General features: G+C 55.6%; 3 protein-coding genes across 3 annotated transcripts in view; 2 read left to right on the top strand and 1 right to left on the bottom strand.

Moving 5' to 3' along the window:
- Window positions 1-12,460, top strand: part of TSPEAR (thrombospondin type laminin G domain and EAR repeats) — a 162,355-nt gene that overhangs the window by 78,654 nt on the left and 71,241 nt on the right. The window lies entirely within an intron of this gene.
- LOC140621774 (uncharacterized) lies at window positions 3,223-4,805 on the bottom strand. The gene has a single exon (XM_072807170.1). It carries the CDS (start codon window positions 4,758-4,760, stop codon window positions 3,648-3,650), a length of 1,113 nt encoding a protein of 370 aa, XP_072663271.1. The 5' UTR covers window positions 4,761-4,805; the 3' UTR covers window positions 3,223-3,647.
- LOC140621777 (uncharacterized) lies at window positions 9,628-10,757 on the top strand. Its single transcript, XM_072807179.1, has 2 exons — window positions 9,628-10,337; window positions 10,398-10,757. Exons 1-2 carry the CDS (start codon window positions 9,663-9,665, stop codon window positions 10,440-10,442), a joined length of 720 nt encoding a protein of 239 aa, XP_072663280.1. The 5' UTR covers window positions 9,628-9,662; the 3' UTR covers window positions 10,443-10,757.

Here is a 12,460-nt window from a genome sequence, read left to right as displayed (position 1 = left end):
ATTCTTAGGGTTTGGCTTCTTCTCTTGAGTGTATTGAGATATATGAGTATGTATGTGGCTGCCTTCTTTTTGTGCTGCATAATTTTCCATTGTGTGGATATAATACAATTTATTCATCCCGCTGAGCTGTTGATGCACACACAACTGGTATGAACGTTCATGAACAATTCCTCGTGTGGACTTATGTTGCCACTTGTCTTGGGTAAACAGCCAGGAGTGGGATGTCTGGGCCACATGATTGGTGTATGATTGACAGACTGCCCAACCGGTTCCCAAGTGACCACACATGTTTACATTCCCTCCAGCAAATGTGTATGTTCTTTTACATCTTTGCTGACACTCACGATGGTTAGACTTTCTAACTTGAGGTGTCCTGATGGATGTGTTGTGATGTTCATGGTGTCCTGGATGAATAGAAGCTCCTAATTTTAATGAAGTCCAGTGTAATGACACTTTCTTTTGAAAAAGAAAAAATACATTTATTTATTTACTTTTGAGAGAGAGAGAGAGCAAGAATGTGTGAGTGTGGGGAAGGGGCAGAGGGCCAGAACCTCCACACAGACTCTCTGCTGAACAAGGAGCCCTACCAGGGGCTCAATCCCAGACCCATAAGATCATGACCTGAGCAGAAACCAAGCGTTAGATGCTGAACTGATTGAGCCACTCAGGCACCCCTGACTCTTGCCTTTTTTGTTTATTTCTTTTTTCTTTTCATTTTTTCCCTCCTTTTTCTTTTTTACTTTTTTACAAACCCTTGTGTCGAGGGCTGATGACTCTTGCCTTTTGTGTTTAGTGTTCTTGGCGTCCCATTGCCAATCTTTGCGTACCGCACATTGTGAAGATACTCTCCCATGTATCCTTCTGGACCTCCACCACTTCGCCTTCTGCATTCAGCTCTGATATCCTTGTCCTCCCCTCATTAATTGTGTACATGAAGTGAGGTAGACAGACGGCAAAGTTTACTTTTTTACCCTCGCATACAGACACCAGCTGGCCTGTCTCGTCACTACCCTACTAAGCTGCAGCGGCACCCTGATTGGGAATCAGGGAATCAGTGACACTGAGGGCGAGGGTCATTACTGGACCCCTGGGGCCTCTTGTTCTGTGCGTCTGCTCTTGTGTCATCATCTGGATCTTGTACTTTTTGTGATGGAAAGTGTTACCCTGACCTTTCAAGCTCTCCCGTGATTGCTGGCCTCCTCAAGGGCTTTACCTTTCCTTACACCGATTTCAGTGATACTTTCCTAGAAAATTGTCCCCTTAGCCCACAAAATCTGACTGTATTGATTTAAAGATGTATATTTCTTTCCATAATTTAAAATTTTCTCCATCTTTGGTCATGTGTCTGTTTTGATACTTAATATCCATTATCTTTTTTTTTTTTTTAGGTTTTCCAACATTGTTCTCCTTTTATAGACTTAAAAAAAAATAAATGCTTGGTTTCTTTGATTATATCTACTGTTGCTTTTTCTGCTTTAATTCATTAATTTTATTAATTTATTTCTTTTATTTCCTTTGGAAGTTTCTGAATTGAAATCTTATTTATTCTCAATTTTGCTTGTATACTACTGTATGTCCTTGAGGATTATTGTGCTTTGGTTTACTCCCCAGTTTGGAAGCACTTTAAATTTTCCAAACAAAACTTCCTTTTTATTTTTATAAGTTCATCTTAATGAATCTGTCACAGAAACTGGTTTGTATATAACATTTTTTACCTTTTTAGATAGTATTTTTAAATAAAATTTTAAATAAAATTTTTAATTTTTAAATAAAATTTTAATATTTTTAATAAAATATTTCAGGAAGCATAGAAAATAGTAGAATAGACATCCAAATATCTATGAGTTAACAGAAACCTTAACATTTTGCTGTATTTGCAGAATATTCCACATGTTGTTGACACGCCATGTGTCCACCGCCCCCCTTGGGATAGCCCCCTGTTTGGAGGCTGGCATTCACATTCCTGCACATGCTTTTGTAGTTTTTGTAGAGAAGTTTATAGTCATGAAGGCAAAGTATCACTTTGTGGTTTTAACCTTTCAGTGTGGGCTTTTCTGCACATATCAATCTGCAATGTGATTTTTATTTTTATTCGATGTTATGTTTCTGCCATTCATCTGTAATGCTGTGTTTCTCCAGTTCAGTCATGCTAACTACCGCATGCTCTTTTCTTGTGTGCATAGACTGTGGTCTAGTTGTCCATTCTCCCACTAAAGGTGGTGTTTAACTTTTAGGCCTTTCAGACTCCATTGTACAATAATCTATGTGGGCGTCAAGTGCACACACATAAGTCTTCTCCAGGAGAGCTGCTCGGGGTATAGGATGTGCACAGGTTTTGCTTTTCCAGATGTTACCGACTTGCTTTGAAACATGACTCTCACCTGCAGCATAAGCAGACCTTGTTTCTACACTTTGGGCGATGCTTGTTGTCATCAGACTTGAACATTTCTGCATTGGGGTCCCCAGGATTTTGGTGATTTGCTGGGGGACCTCCCAGGACTCAGTATGTAGAGCGAAGTCAGCCCAGGGGAAAGGTGCGTGGGGAGACGCCAGTGATACTGGACATATTTCCAGAGCCCTTCCCAGTGGGATCACCCAGGACATGCTTAACTCCGCTGCTAGGAGCTGTGACAACATGTATGATGCGTCACTCCCCAGGGAGCTCATCAGAGATCAGCACCTACGGTTTTTATCAGGGCCAGATCACATGGGCACCGTCTGCCTGGCTTGTACCAAAATTCCAGGCTTCCAGGAAGAGTGACTACTCAACACAAGCCGTAGTATTTGTACAGTTTATGCCAGTGAGGACCTCCTATCACATGGGTGGAAACTCTCCCAAAGTCTACATTCCCAGGCACCCCCTAAGGGCCTACCTTATGAGCAGGCCTAAAGACAGCTGCCCAAGGCCTGCGGTGCTGACTCTTAACTGCACAGGGCCTGTGGAGTCCATCCTTCTGGAGCGGGGGCTGGAGACAGTCTGGGTTCAGGGAAGTCGCCCTGATGGGTGGCTCTTCCCCAGGGTAGGCACTGCCATCAGACTATTTAGCCTTTATGTCCTTGAAAATGTGTCCACATCCTGGACATACATGTAGCCAGAGGCACTTCCTGGACACTACTAAAGACAGGACATGGTGGTCCTAGGGCACAACCCGGACCATCCTTACGTGGGGGGTGTTAGGTGGGGATCTTTGTTGGAAACCCCAGAAATGAATTCTGCTCAACTTGATCTAAAAAGGAATTTATTGGAGGGACTGACAGCTACAGAATGAGGGTTGGTGAAGAAATAAGCTCAGGAATCAGTGGAGGAGCCAGGGCCATACCGGGTCCAGGGGCAATAGTGAGAAACCAGCTCTGGAAAAGATACTTTATCTTGTCTTCTTTCGCTCCACGAGGTTCAAAGGCTTGGGGGAGCCCAGCTGGCCTTGCTGAAGTCACTGCCAATCCAGGTGGAGGAGGCAGGGCATATTGACTTGGGGAAAGTTAGTACCTGAAGAAAGTCAGTGGGACAAATGCACCATGGGAAACAGGTGACCAGTGTCCACTGCAGGAGCCCAGGAAAGAGGACTGGATACTTGACTTGGTGCTTAGTAAAGAATCCAGGGTGTGCAGGCGGGCTCTCGAGCTTTGGGTGCTCTTATGAAGATCACTTAGCAGCAGGACTTCTGGGCCGAGGAGGGGCCGCAGCAGGCCTGGCGGGAGCACACGGGGCGGCACAGCAGGGACACGCTGGAGGCCTGGCGGCAGCAGCTGGGCTGACAGGGGGAGGGGGAGGCGCAGCAGGCGGGCCTGCACACGGGGCGGCAGAGGAGGGACACGCAGGAGGAGGGTCTGCAGGGGCTGGGCTGGCAGCAGGAGGAGGCCTGGCAGCAGACAGGCTTGCAGCAGATGAGCTTGCAGCAGACAGGGGTGCAGCACACGGGCTTGCAGCAGACAGACACACAGCTGTCTTCCTGACAGGGGGAGGAGCTGCAGCAAGAAGGCTGGCAGCTAGACTGCTGGCAGCAGGGGGAGGCTGAGCAAGGGGAGGCCTGGCAGCAGACGGGCTTGCAGCAGACAGGGGTGCAGCAGACAGGGGTGCAGCAGACGGGCTTGCAGCAGACAGGGGTGCAGCACACGGGCTTGCAGCAGACAGACACACAGCTGTCTTCCTGGCAGGGGGAGGAGCTGCAGCAGGAGGGCTGGCAGCTAGACTGCTGGCAGCAGGGGGAGGCCTTACAGCACACGGGCTTGCAGCAGACAGGGGTGCAGCACACGGGCTTGCAACAGACAGGGGTGCAGCAGACGGGCTTGCAGCAGACGGGGGTGCAGCACACGGGCTTGCAGCAGAGAGACACACAGCTGTCTTCCTGGCAGGGGGAGGAGCTGCAGCAGGAGGGCTGGCAGCTAGACTGCTGGCAGCAGAGGGAGGCTGAGCAAGGGGATACCTCACAGCAGACGGGCTTGCAGCAGACAGGGGTGCAGCACACGGGCTTGCAGCAGACAGACACACCGCAGCCCTCCTGGCAGGGGGAGCAGCTGCCGCACGAGGGCTGGCAGGAGCCGGGGCAGGCTGGTGGGCAGGGGCTGGACCCGCAGCTCGCAGGGGTGCAGAGGAGGGTCAGGCAGGAGGCCGGGGCGCAGCAGGGGGGCTCGCAGTAGCTCTCGGGACAGTCGTCCACCTGCCAGGAGGGGTCGGGGCAGGAGTCACCGGAGCCGGGCAGGCAGATGCGGCCGCCGTAGCTCAGGTCGCTGGAGCAGACGGACAGGGTGGAGGCGGCCATGGTGTGGGTGCTGGGGCAGGGTGTGGGTGCAGGTGAGTGTGTGGGTGCGGGTGTGCGTGTGAGTGTGCGAGGTGCTGGGCCGGCGGCTTTTATACCCCTCCTGGTGCGTGCTGTCCAGCAGCCGGCCCCGCATGCCTGCCTTCCTTGTTGGTGTTTGGAGCCCGGGACTCTCATTAGTGCCGGCTTTATGTTTGGTCCTATGAGGTGTTGCTTAGCTATAAAACTCCTAGTATATTTTGGGATCTGTTAACACATCCTCTGGTTCCTTTGGTGCAGCACAGACGTTGAGCTAGTAAAGGTGTGAGTCTGCAAAAAGCATGTCCTGGGGCCAGGTTGCTGCATAAGAAATCCATCCCTTGGAATCCTAAGTGCCCTTTGTTGACACCCGGGTGGATCTCGTACACACCGGTGGAGTGGGGTGGGGAGGGGTCTCTGCTAGCCAGGGTGGTGCAGCTTCCGGAGTGCCAGGCTGGAGAAGCCAGGGTCAAAGAAGCTGTGGGGCAAGAAGTGTTCTAGTTGTGACGCCCTGGTGCGGAGGGCTCCTCTGACGGCACCTGCAGGTGGCAAGCAGGTAACGGTGGGACAGTCGGGTGGCCACTTCCATGTCCTTGGGTGGCCACCAGGCCTCTTATGCCTGACCAGTCACTGAGGCCGTGGGTTCTGCATCTGGGCACAGCCTTCTTATGCCCCAAACACCGCAAACCTTGAGTACAAACAGGCGTGCAGAAGGCGCAGCTCCAGCAAAGCCTCCATGTGGAAAACAATGATTGTCTTTGTCTTTCTTATTGATTTTCTTGATTGTTAGCTGAAAAATTCCTTGGGTCACCCCAGCCAGGAACCTGAATGTCATCTGAACCCCTTCCTTCCTTCCTTTCTTCTGGAAGTAATATCCAAGTGGCCACCAAGTGGTTTTGGTTTCCTCTGCTAAATAAATTTCCATCATCTCTGGTCCTTCTACCTTCCAAGTGTGAACTTATTCACTGGGGAGCCAGCCCCCCCAACATGTGCTGGGAGTGGTGCCAAGCTCGAGAATGCATGGGTGCCCAGGGCCCGGCCTGGTGCGTGGAGCCCCTGGGGGAGGGCTCTGGGGGCACTCAGGCAGCGTGTGGTGCCCCTGCTACGTCTGTGAGCTCCAGTCCTCGCCCTTCCTGGCCATTCTGTTTGCAGCAGTGGTTCTCACCCCAGGCCCCTCAGCCACGAGGAAGTTCATGATGGGGCAGAGGGGTTCTAGGAATTCAATTAAACTACAGACTGAGTTTCTTTATATCTTTTATTTCTTTATTTTATTTTTAAAAAGATTTTATTTAGTCATGAAGACAGAAAGAGAGAGAGGCAGAGACACAGGCAGAGGGAGAAGCAGGCTCCACACAAGGAGCCTGATGCAGGACTGGATCCCTGGACCCGGGATCATGCCCTGAGCCGAAGGCAGATGCTCAACTGCTCAGCTACCCGGGAGTCCCTCTATATTTCTTTAAAAGGATTCTACTTATTTATTTGACAGAGAGAGAGAGAGAGAGAGAGAGAGAGAATGAGCAGGAGGCAGAGACATAGAGAGAGAAGCAGACTCCACGCAAGGATCCCAGTGTAGGACTCGATCCCAGGACCCCAGGATCATGACCTGAGCTGAAGGCAGATGCTCAATCCACTGAGCCCCCCAGGCGCCCTTTCTTTTTTTTTTTTTTTTTTTTTTTTTAATTTTTATTTATTTATGATAGTCACAGAGAGAGAGAGAGGCACAGAGACACAGGCAGAGGGAGAAGCAGGCTCCATGCACCGGGAGCCCGACGTGGGATTCGATCCCAGGTCTCCAGGATCGCGCCCTGGGCCAAAGGCAGGCGCCAAACCGCTGCGCCACCCAGGGATCCCCCAGGCGCCCTTTCTTTATGTCTTGAGTTACAAAAATAGTACAGGTTGAGCCTGGCCTTCCATGCTCAGGTTCCGGTCCCTCTGGAGGCACGGGAAGCGATCTGTCGGCTGGAAGTGCATGGCAGAGACGGGGAGAGGAGAGGTTTGCCGTCTATGACAAGGCAGCCCTTGCCAGACATTCGTACCCAGCTGAGGACAGCTCGGAAGCTGGATAAAATACAAGAGTGTCTGTGCTAGCTTGTGAAGGCGGCTGATGAGACTGAGCATTAAGGGGCAACATGTGGAGATGCGCTGGGGCGGGGGCGGGGGGGGACTCCAGAGAGGCGAGCTGGCATCTCCAAATGGCTCTTCCCCAGGTGCAGCTGATGAATCTTCTGTGTGGTGTGAGGGGAAGTAAGTAGCATACAGAGAGGCCAGTGGAGCTTCTGGAAACCTGGGAGGGTGGAGATACTACACGGGAGTCTGCAACTGCGGAGGCCATATGGACCCAAGGGGATAAGACCCCAGGGAGGTGGCAGGCACCGAGGCGAGGGAGCTCTAGAGCCGCAGCTTGTATCTCAGGGCATTTGCCAAATGTTTATGCTAGGCAGGAAAGACGCTAAGAAAGCCAGCGGAAAACCAGCAGAACCCAAGCAGAGCTTTTGCAGCCTCATTGCCAAGAAGACATGGCCAAACAGGAGTGGTTCTCAGGTGGGACCCCTGGACAGCTCAGACCCAGGAGTGGGGAAGCCAGATGTAGGGCAGCCTCAGGTCAGTAGGGTCCTCTGCCCCTCTCAGGCCGCCAGCTAGCATGGGGAGAGAAACTCATCCAGAGCTGCTAGAATTTTTCGTAGACGATGTCAAACATTCGATCAAGAATTATGGGGCACCTGGGTGGCTCAGTGGCTGAGTGTCTGCCTTCGGCTCAGGGTGTGACCCCAGGGCCCTGGGACTGAGTCCCATGTTGGGCTCCCCGCAGAGACCCTGCTTCTCCCTCTTCCTGTGTCTCTGCCTCTCTCTCTGTGTCTCTCATGAATAAATAAAATCTTAAAACAATTTTTTAAAAAAAGTTTAATATAAGCCACCAGTGTGCTGATGAGTCTATAAAAATGCTGTAGTAATCTTAGTGTTATTAGGAAAGTATAACTTCAATTCTCCAAAAAAAAAAACAAGTGTAAATTATTAGATATTTCAATTTACAAATAAAGATTGTTAGTCTGCACCAAAAAAAAAAAAAAAATGTGTGCGAATTCCAAGAACTGGGTCCTGAATACAAGGGCCCAGAGGATTGGAAGCACAAGGATGAGAAAGATACACACACACAGGACAACGTGAAATTCTGTGCAGCTGCAAACAAGAAAGAGGAATCTTTGTATTTTCATAGGCAGGAGGCTCCATGTTATATTAAGTCGCAAAAAATCGGAGTGGATAGAATGTGGTACAATCTGTATTTTAAAAATGTATGCACACACATACATTACGCACGCGTGTGTGCCCACACGGAGAGGAGAGTCTTCATTATTCACGGATTCTTCAGCTGGGATTCACTTACTTGCGACAGTTTATCTGTAACCCCAAATCCAGACTCGCAAAGTGTGCGTGGCCATCCGTGGACATGGGCAGAGTGCCCCCAATTTAGGAGGCGGACGTGCAATCCCAGCTGAGCGGGAACAGGTTCTGCCTCCTGTGCCTCCGGGACTCTACACCTGTCCTTTCACTGTGTCCTTCGTGCCGTATTTTGTACTTTATGTTGTGACTTAGTGGGTGGAAGTGGCCGCCGCGAGGCACCGCCCTGAGGGTGTGGGGCTCTGAGCCCAGGAGGACTCGCATCCTACAGCGAAAATCCCAGGTAAGCCGTGCTCAGGTGAGACTTGGGCCCTGAGTCCAATGTTACGTGAGATGTGTATCAAGTACTTATTACCTAAGTCACTGTGAACAGAAACACACTCAAGCCAGGTAATGGATGAGGTTGCTGAAGGTGTGACCCGCGCTTGCAGGGCCCCTGCCCGCCTCCCCCAGGGGTGCTGGTTCAGCGTTCCCCGTATCTGCTCATGCCAGGTTTTCGGCGACTTTCTAGAACGTGGCTACTGTGATGAGAATGCCCTGCGTGCGCGTGTGTGCCCCCGTGTGTGCAGACAGAGTGAGACACACGGAGAGACACACACAGAGATACGGTGGTGGGGGGGGAATGTGGCTGCGTCCTGAGAGGAGGGTGGGGCTGGCAGGCGGGGCTGAGGGTCGCTCACTGTCCCTGGCCCTGTTTCCTAACCTTCCCTGCGGTTCTGTGTCCCGGGGCTGCTCAGTGACACCCTGAGGTGCCTGGGGTCCTACGGGGCTGGAAGAGGGGCAGGGTGGGGGCTGGGGCTGGCGGGGACTGTCCAGAGGGGGGCTGGGGTAGTGACTGCACCGCCACTGCCAGGCCCTGCTGCTCGGGGGCTCACCCACGACCACGGCCCCGGGAGGGGAGGGAGGCACACAGTTGAACACAAGCCAGGCCGTCCCCCGAGCACGTAGGCAGGTGCAAAGCAGACACACGGACAGGACGTGCTTTGGTGATGAGAAATGCTGCAGTGGGGTAACCCCTAGAAATGCTGACCCCGCGGCCTCGGGTCCCGCCTTCACGGGGGCAACAGCCCTGCATCCCCAGGGGGCAGGTGTTAAGCCGCAGAGAAACGCGGCGGCCCAACGCCGTCAGCCTCCGAGGGAGCACCTGCCCTGGGGGGCTGCCCCGCACACCGGATGGTCTCGACACTCGCCTGACACCCCATCCATCCCCTGCCCTGAGAACCCGGGCTGAGACCTTGTCACTGCACCCGAATCCCCGGGGACACGTGGGCCACCTCGGGAGTCAGATGCTCCAGGAGATTTACGAGCTGCACAACGTGCCTGCAAATTAGCATCCCTCGGGGCCTCGGAGCCGGAACTGCGGGCCGCTGGGCCCTGGGACGCAAGAGCCAGGACGGTATAAAAACCGACACCCCGGCACCTCGCACACTCACAGCCACACCCGCACCCACACACTCACCCGCACCCACATCCCGCCCCAGCACCCACACCATGGCCGCCTCCACCCTGTCCGTCTGCTCCAGCGACCTGAGCTACGGCGGCCGCGTCTGCCTGCCCGGCTCCGGCGACTCCTGCCCCGACCCCTCCTGGCAGGTGGACGACTGTCCCGAGAGCTACTGCGAGCCCCCCTGCTGCGCCCCGGCCTCCTGCCTGACCCTCCTCTGCACCCCTGCGAGCTGCGGGTCCAGCCCCTGCCCACCAGCCTGCCCCGGCTCCTGCCAGCCCTCGTGCGGCAGCTGCTCCCCCTGCCAGGAGGGCTGTGGTGTGTCTGTCTGCTGCAAGCCCGTGTGCTGCACCCCTGTCTGCTGCAAGCCCGTGTGCTGCACCCCTGTCTGCTGCAAGCCCATCTGCTGCACCCCCGTCTGCTGCAAGCCCGTGTGCTGCACCCCTGTCTGCTGCAAGCCTGTCTGCTGCACCCCTGTCTGCTGCACCCCCGTCTGCTGCAAGCCTGTCTGCTGCAAGCCTGTCTGCTGTGAGTCCTCCCCCTGCTGCCAGCAGTCTAGCTGCCAGCCCTCCTGCTGCAACTCCTCCCCCTGCCAGGAAGACAGCTGTGTGTCTGTCTGCTGCAAGCCCGTGTGCTGCACCCCTGTCTGCTGCCAGGCCTCCCCCTGCTGCCAGCCCAGCCCCTGCAGACCCTCTTCCTGCGTGTCCCTCCTCTGTCGCCCCGTGTGCAGGCCCGCCTGCTGCGCCACCCCCTCCCCCTGCCAGCCCAGCTGCTGCCCCCAGACCTCCAGCATGTCCCTGCTGTGCCGCCCCGTGTGCTCCCGCTGATGGGGCACGTGCCCCCAGGGCGCTGGGCACAGGCCCCACCCAGGGACCGTGGGCCTCCCGACCACCCCTCAGCCCAGCCCTCACCTGTGCTAGGTGGCTGCCCCCACCCACGATGGGGTCCCCCTGGGTGTCCACTCTCCTGACCTGACCTTCACCTCCTTCCTCCCAAGAATGCTGACCCCGTGGCTCCCCGGGGCTCCTGCTCCTGGGACGCACCTCCACCTGCCCTGGGTCACCTGCTTTCCCTCCCAGTTCCTCTGCTCGGGTCACCTGGCCTCGCCCTCTGACCAGTGGGCACCTCCCTGAGCACCCCAATAAACTCACTTCACCAGCTGACCTGCTTCCTTTCATCTGACTCTCACGGGGGTGGTGTCCCGGGGTTTGGACCCGACAGTGGTCCCTTCCTGCGTGAACATTTCTGGGAGGAGCGATGAGAGGTCCAAGGGCCGGGGGGTGGGACTCACGGCCTCACACGGACGGTCAGTGCTGCTGGGCCCCTCGTGGGTCTCCGGGGCCCCTAAGGCTGGCCACCTGCACACGGGGTGCGGCCTGGGGGGCTCAGCCCACACCCTTCTCTACCCACTGCCCCAGCTGGGCAAAGCGGCCCAGACAAGCTGGCTTGGGGGCTCTGGGCAGCACAGACCCTGGGGCCTGGGGGCCTCCTGGGGTCCCCCTGGGGTCTTCCCGCGTGCTCTGCTCATCCCGTGGAGAGGCGGCAGGCTGGGGGAGGCACTGCTCCAAGCCCCCAAAGGAAACGACTAGGTTGGAAGCACAGTCTTCAGGGTGGGTGGCAGGAGCCCCAGGGTCCTGTCCTGGGCAGGACTCAGGACATCAGCTGGTAGGTCTGGACTCCACTTGGGAGCAGGAGGGACACGGAGTCACCGGGCAGGGCCTCCCCAGTGAGCTGGGAACCCCGTCAGGCCTGGATGTGCCCGGTGCTCTGGGCAATGCTGCTCTGATGTCAGGATGGCACTGGCGTCACGCGAGGACACTCGTTGACAAGGGCAGAGGCATCCCCCTATGTCGCCCGGCAGGGTTCCAGAACTCTTGCAAGCAGTGGCCCAGTGTCCCTTCCCCAGAAGGATCAGAGCTGGCTCCCCCGTCCCCCCAGCCTCCAGGTGGACCAGGTGCCCTCCCCGCAGCTGTGTCCAGGGCCAGAACCCACAAAGCGAGCCCGGCCGTCCCGGGCTCAGTGCCCTCCGTCACCCGCAGCCACCGCCCCCGGCGCCACACCGCCCACCTGCTGCATGTTCCCTGCCTCCACGCCCCCCCCCCCAACCAGCGCTTCCGTCTAAAATCTGTTTGAAATTCCCATATAATGGGACGCAGCCGATTTCATTGTACAGTTTGATGAGTTTTGAGAAAAACCCGCACCTTCACCCTCCACTCGGGTCGGGGTATAAGCTGTCCCTCCTGCCGAAGGTTCCGGGCGCCCGAGCCACCACGCCCCGCCTGGGCCCGGGAGCGGCTACTGGGCTCCGTCGCCAAAGTTGATCGTTCCTGGAGCGTCCGGTATGGTGGGAGCACGACAGGTTTGCTCGGTGTCTGGCTTCACTCACTTGTCTCTTGTGTCGCCTGCGCTCGCATCAACTCCGTTTGAATTGCTGAGGTGCGTCCGACTGCCCGGCGAGGCCCCGCGGGGATCCACCTGTTGAAGTACGTCCGCGCCTCTGGGCCGCCTCCAGCTTTGAACGACGATGAAGCCGCCTAAGCGCCTGCGCTCTGCAGGTTTTCGTTTCTCCTGGGGAAAGCCCTGGGGGAGGCTTGCGGGGTGCCGTGGTAGTAGTGTGCAGAGCGGCGTGTGCAGAGCGGCGTGTGCACCTCCTGGAGGCTACTGCGCGGGGCCGGGGGCGGTGTCAGCTTCTCGTGGGCCTGCCGGCCGTGGGTCTGTCTTCTGCAGGGAGGCGTCTGCTCAGATCCTCTGCCCACTGCTCTGCAATCAGACTGTTTGCAAGTGTTCCTTACGATGCCAGTCCCAGTCACTTATCCTACATGTATGCTGCAAATTTTTCCACCTG

The sequence above is a fragment of the Canis lupus genome, chromosome 30 (genome assembly GCF_048164855.1).
Source record: "Canis lupus baileyi chromosome 30, mCanLup2.hap1, whole genome shotgun sequence".
Classification (NCBI taxonomy): domain Eukaryota; kingdom Metazoa; phylum Chordata; class Mammalia; order Carnivora; family Canidae; genus Canis; species Canis lupus.
The sequence above is the reverse complement of the archived record's forward strand: the minus strand, read 5'-3'. Positions and strand labels throughout refer to the sequence as shown.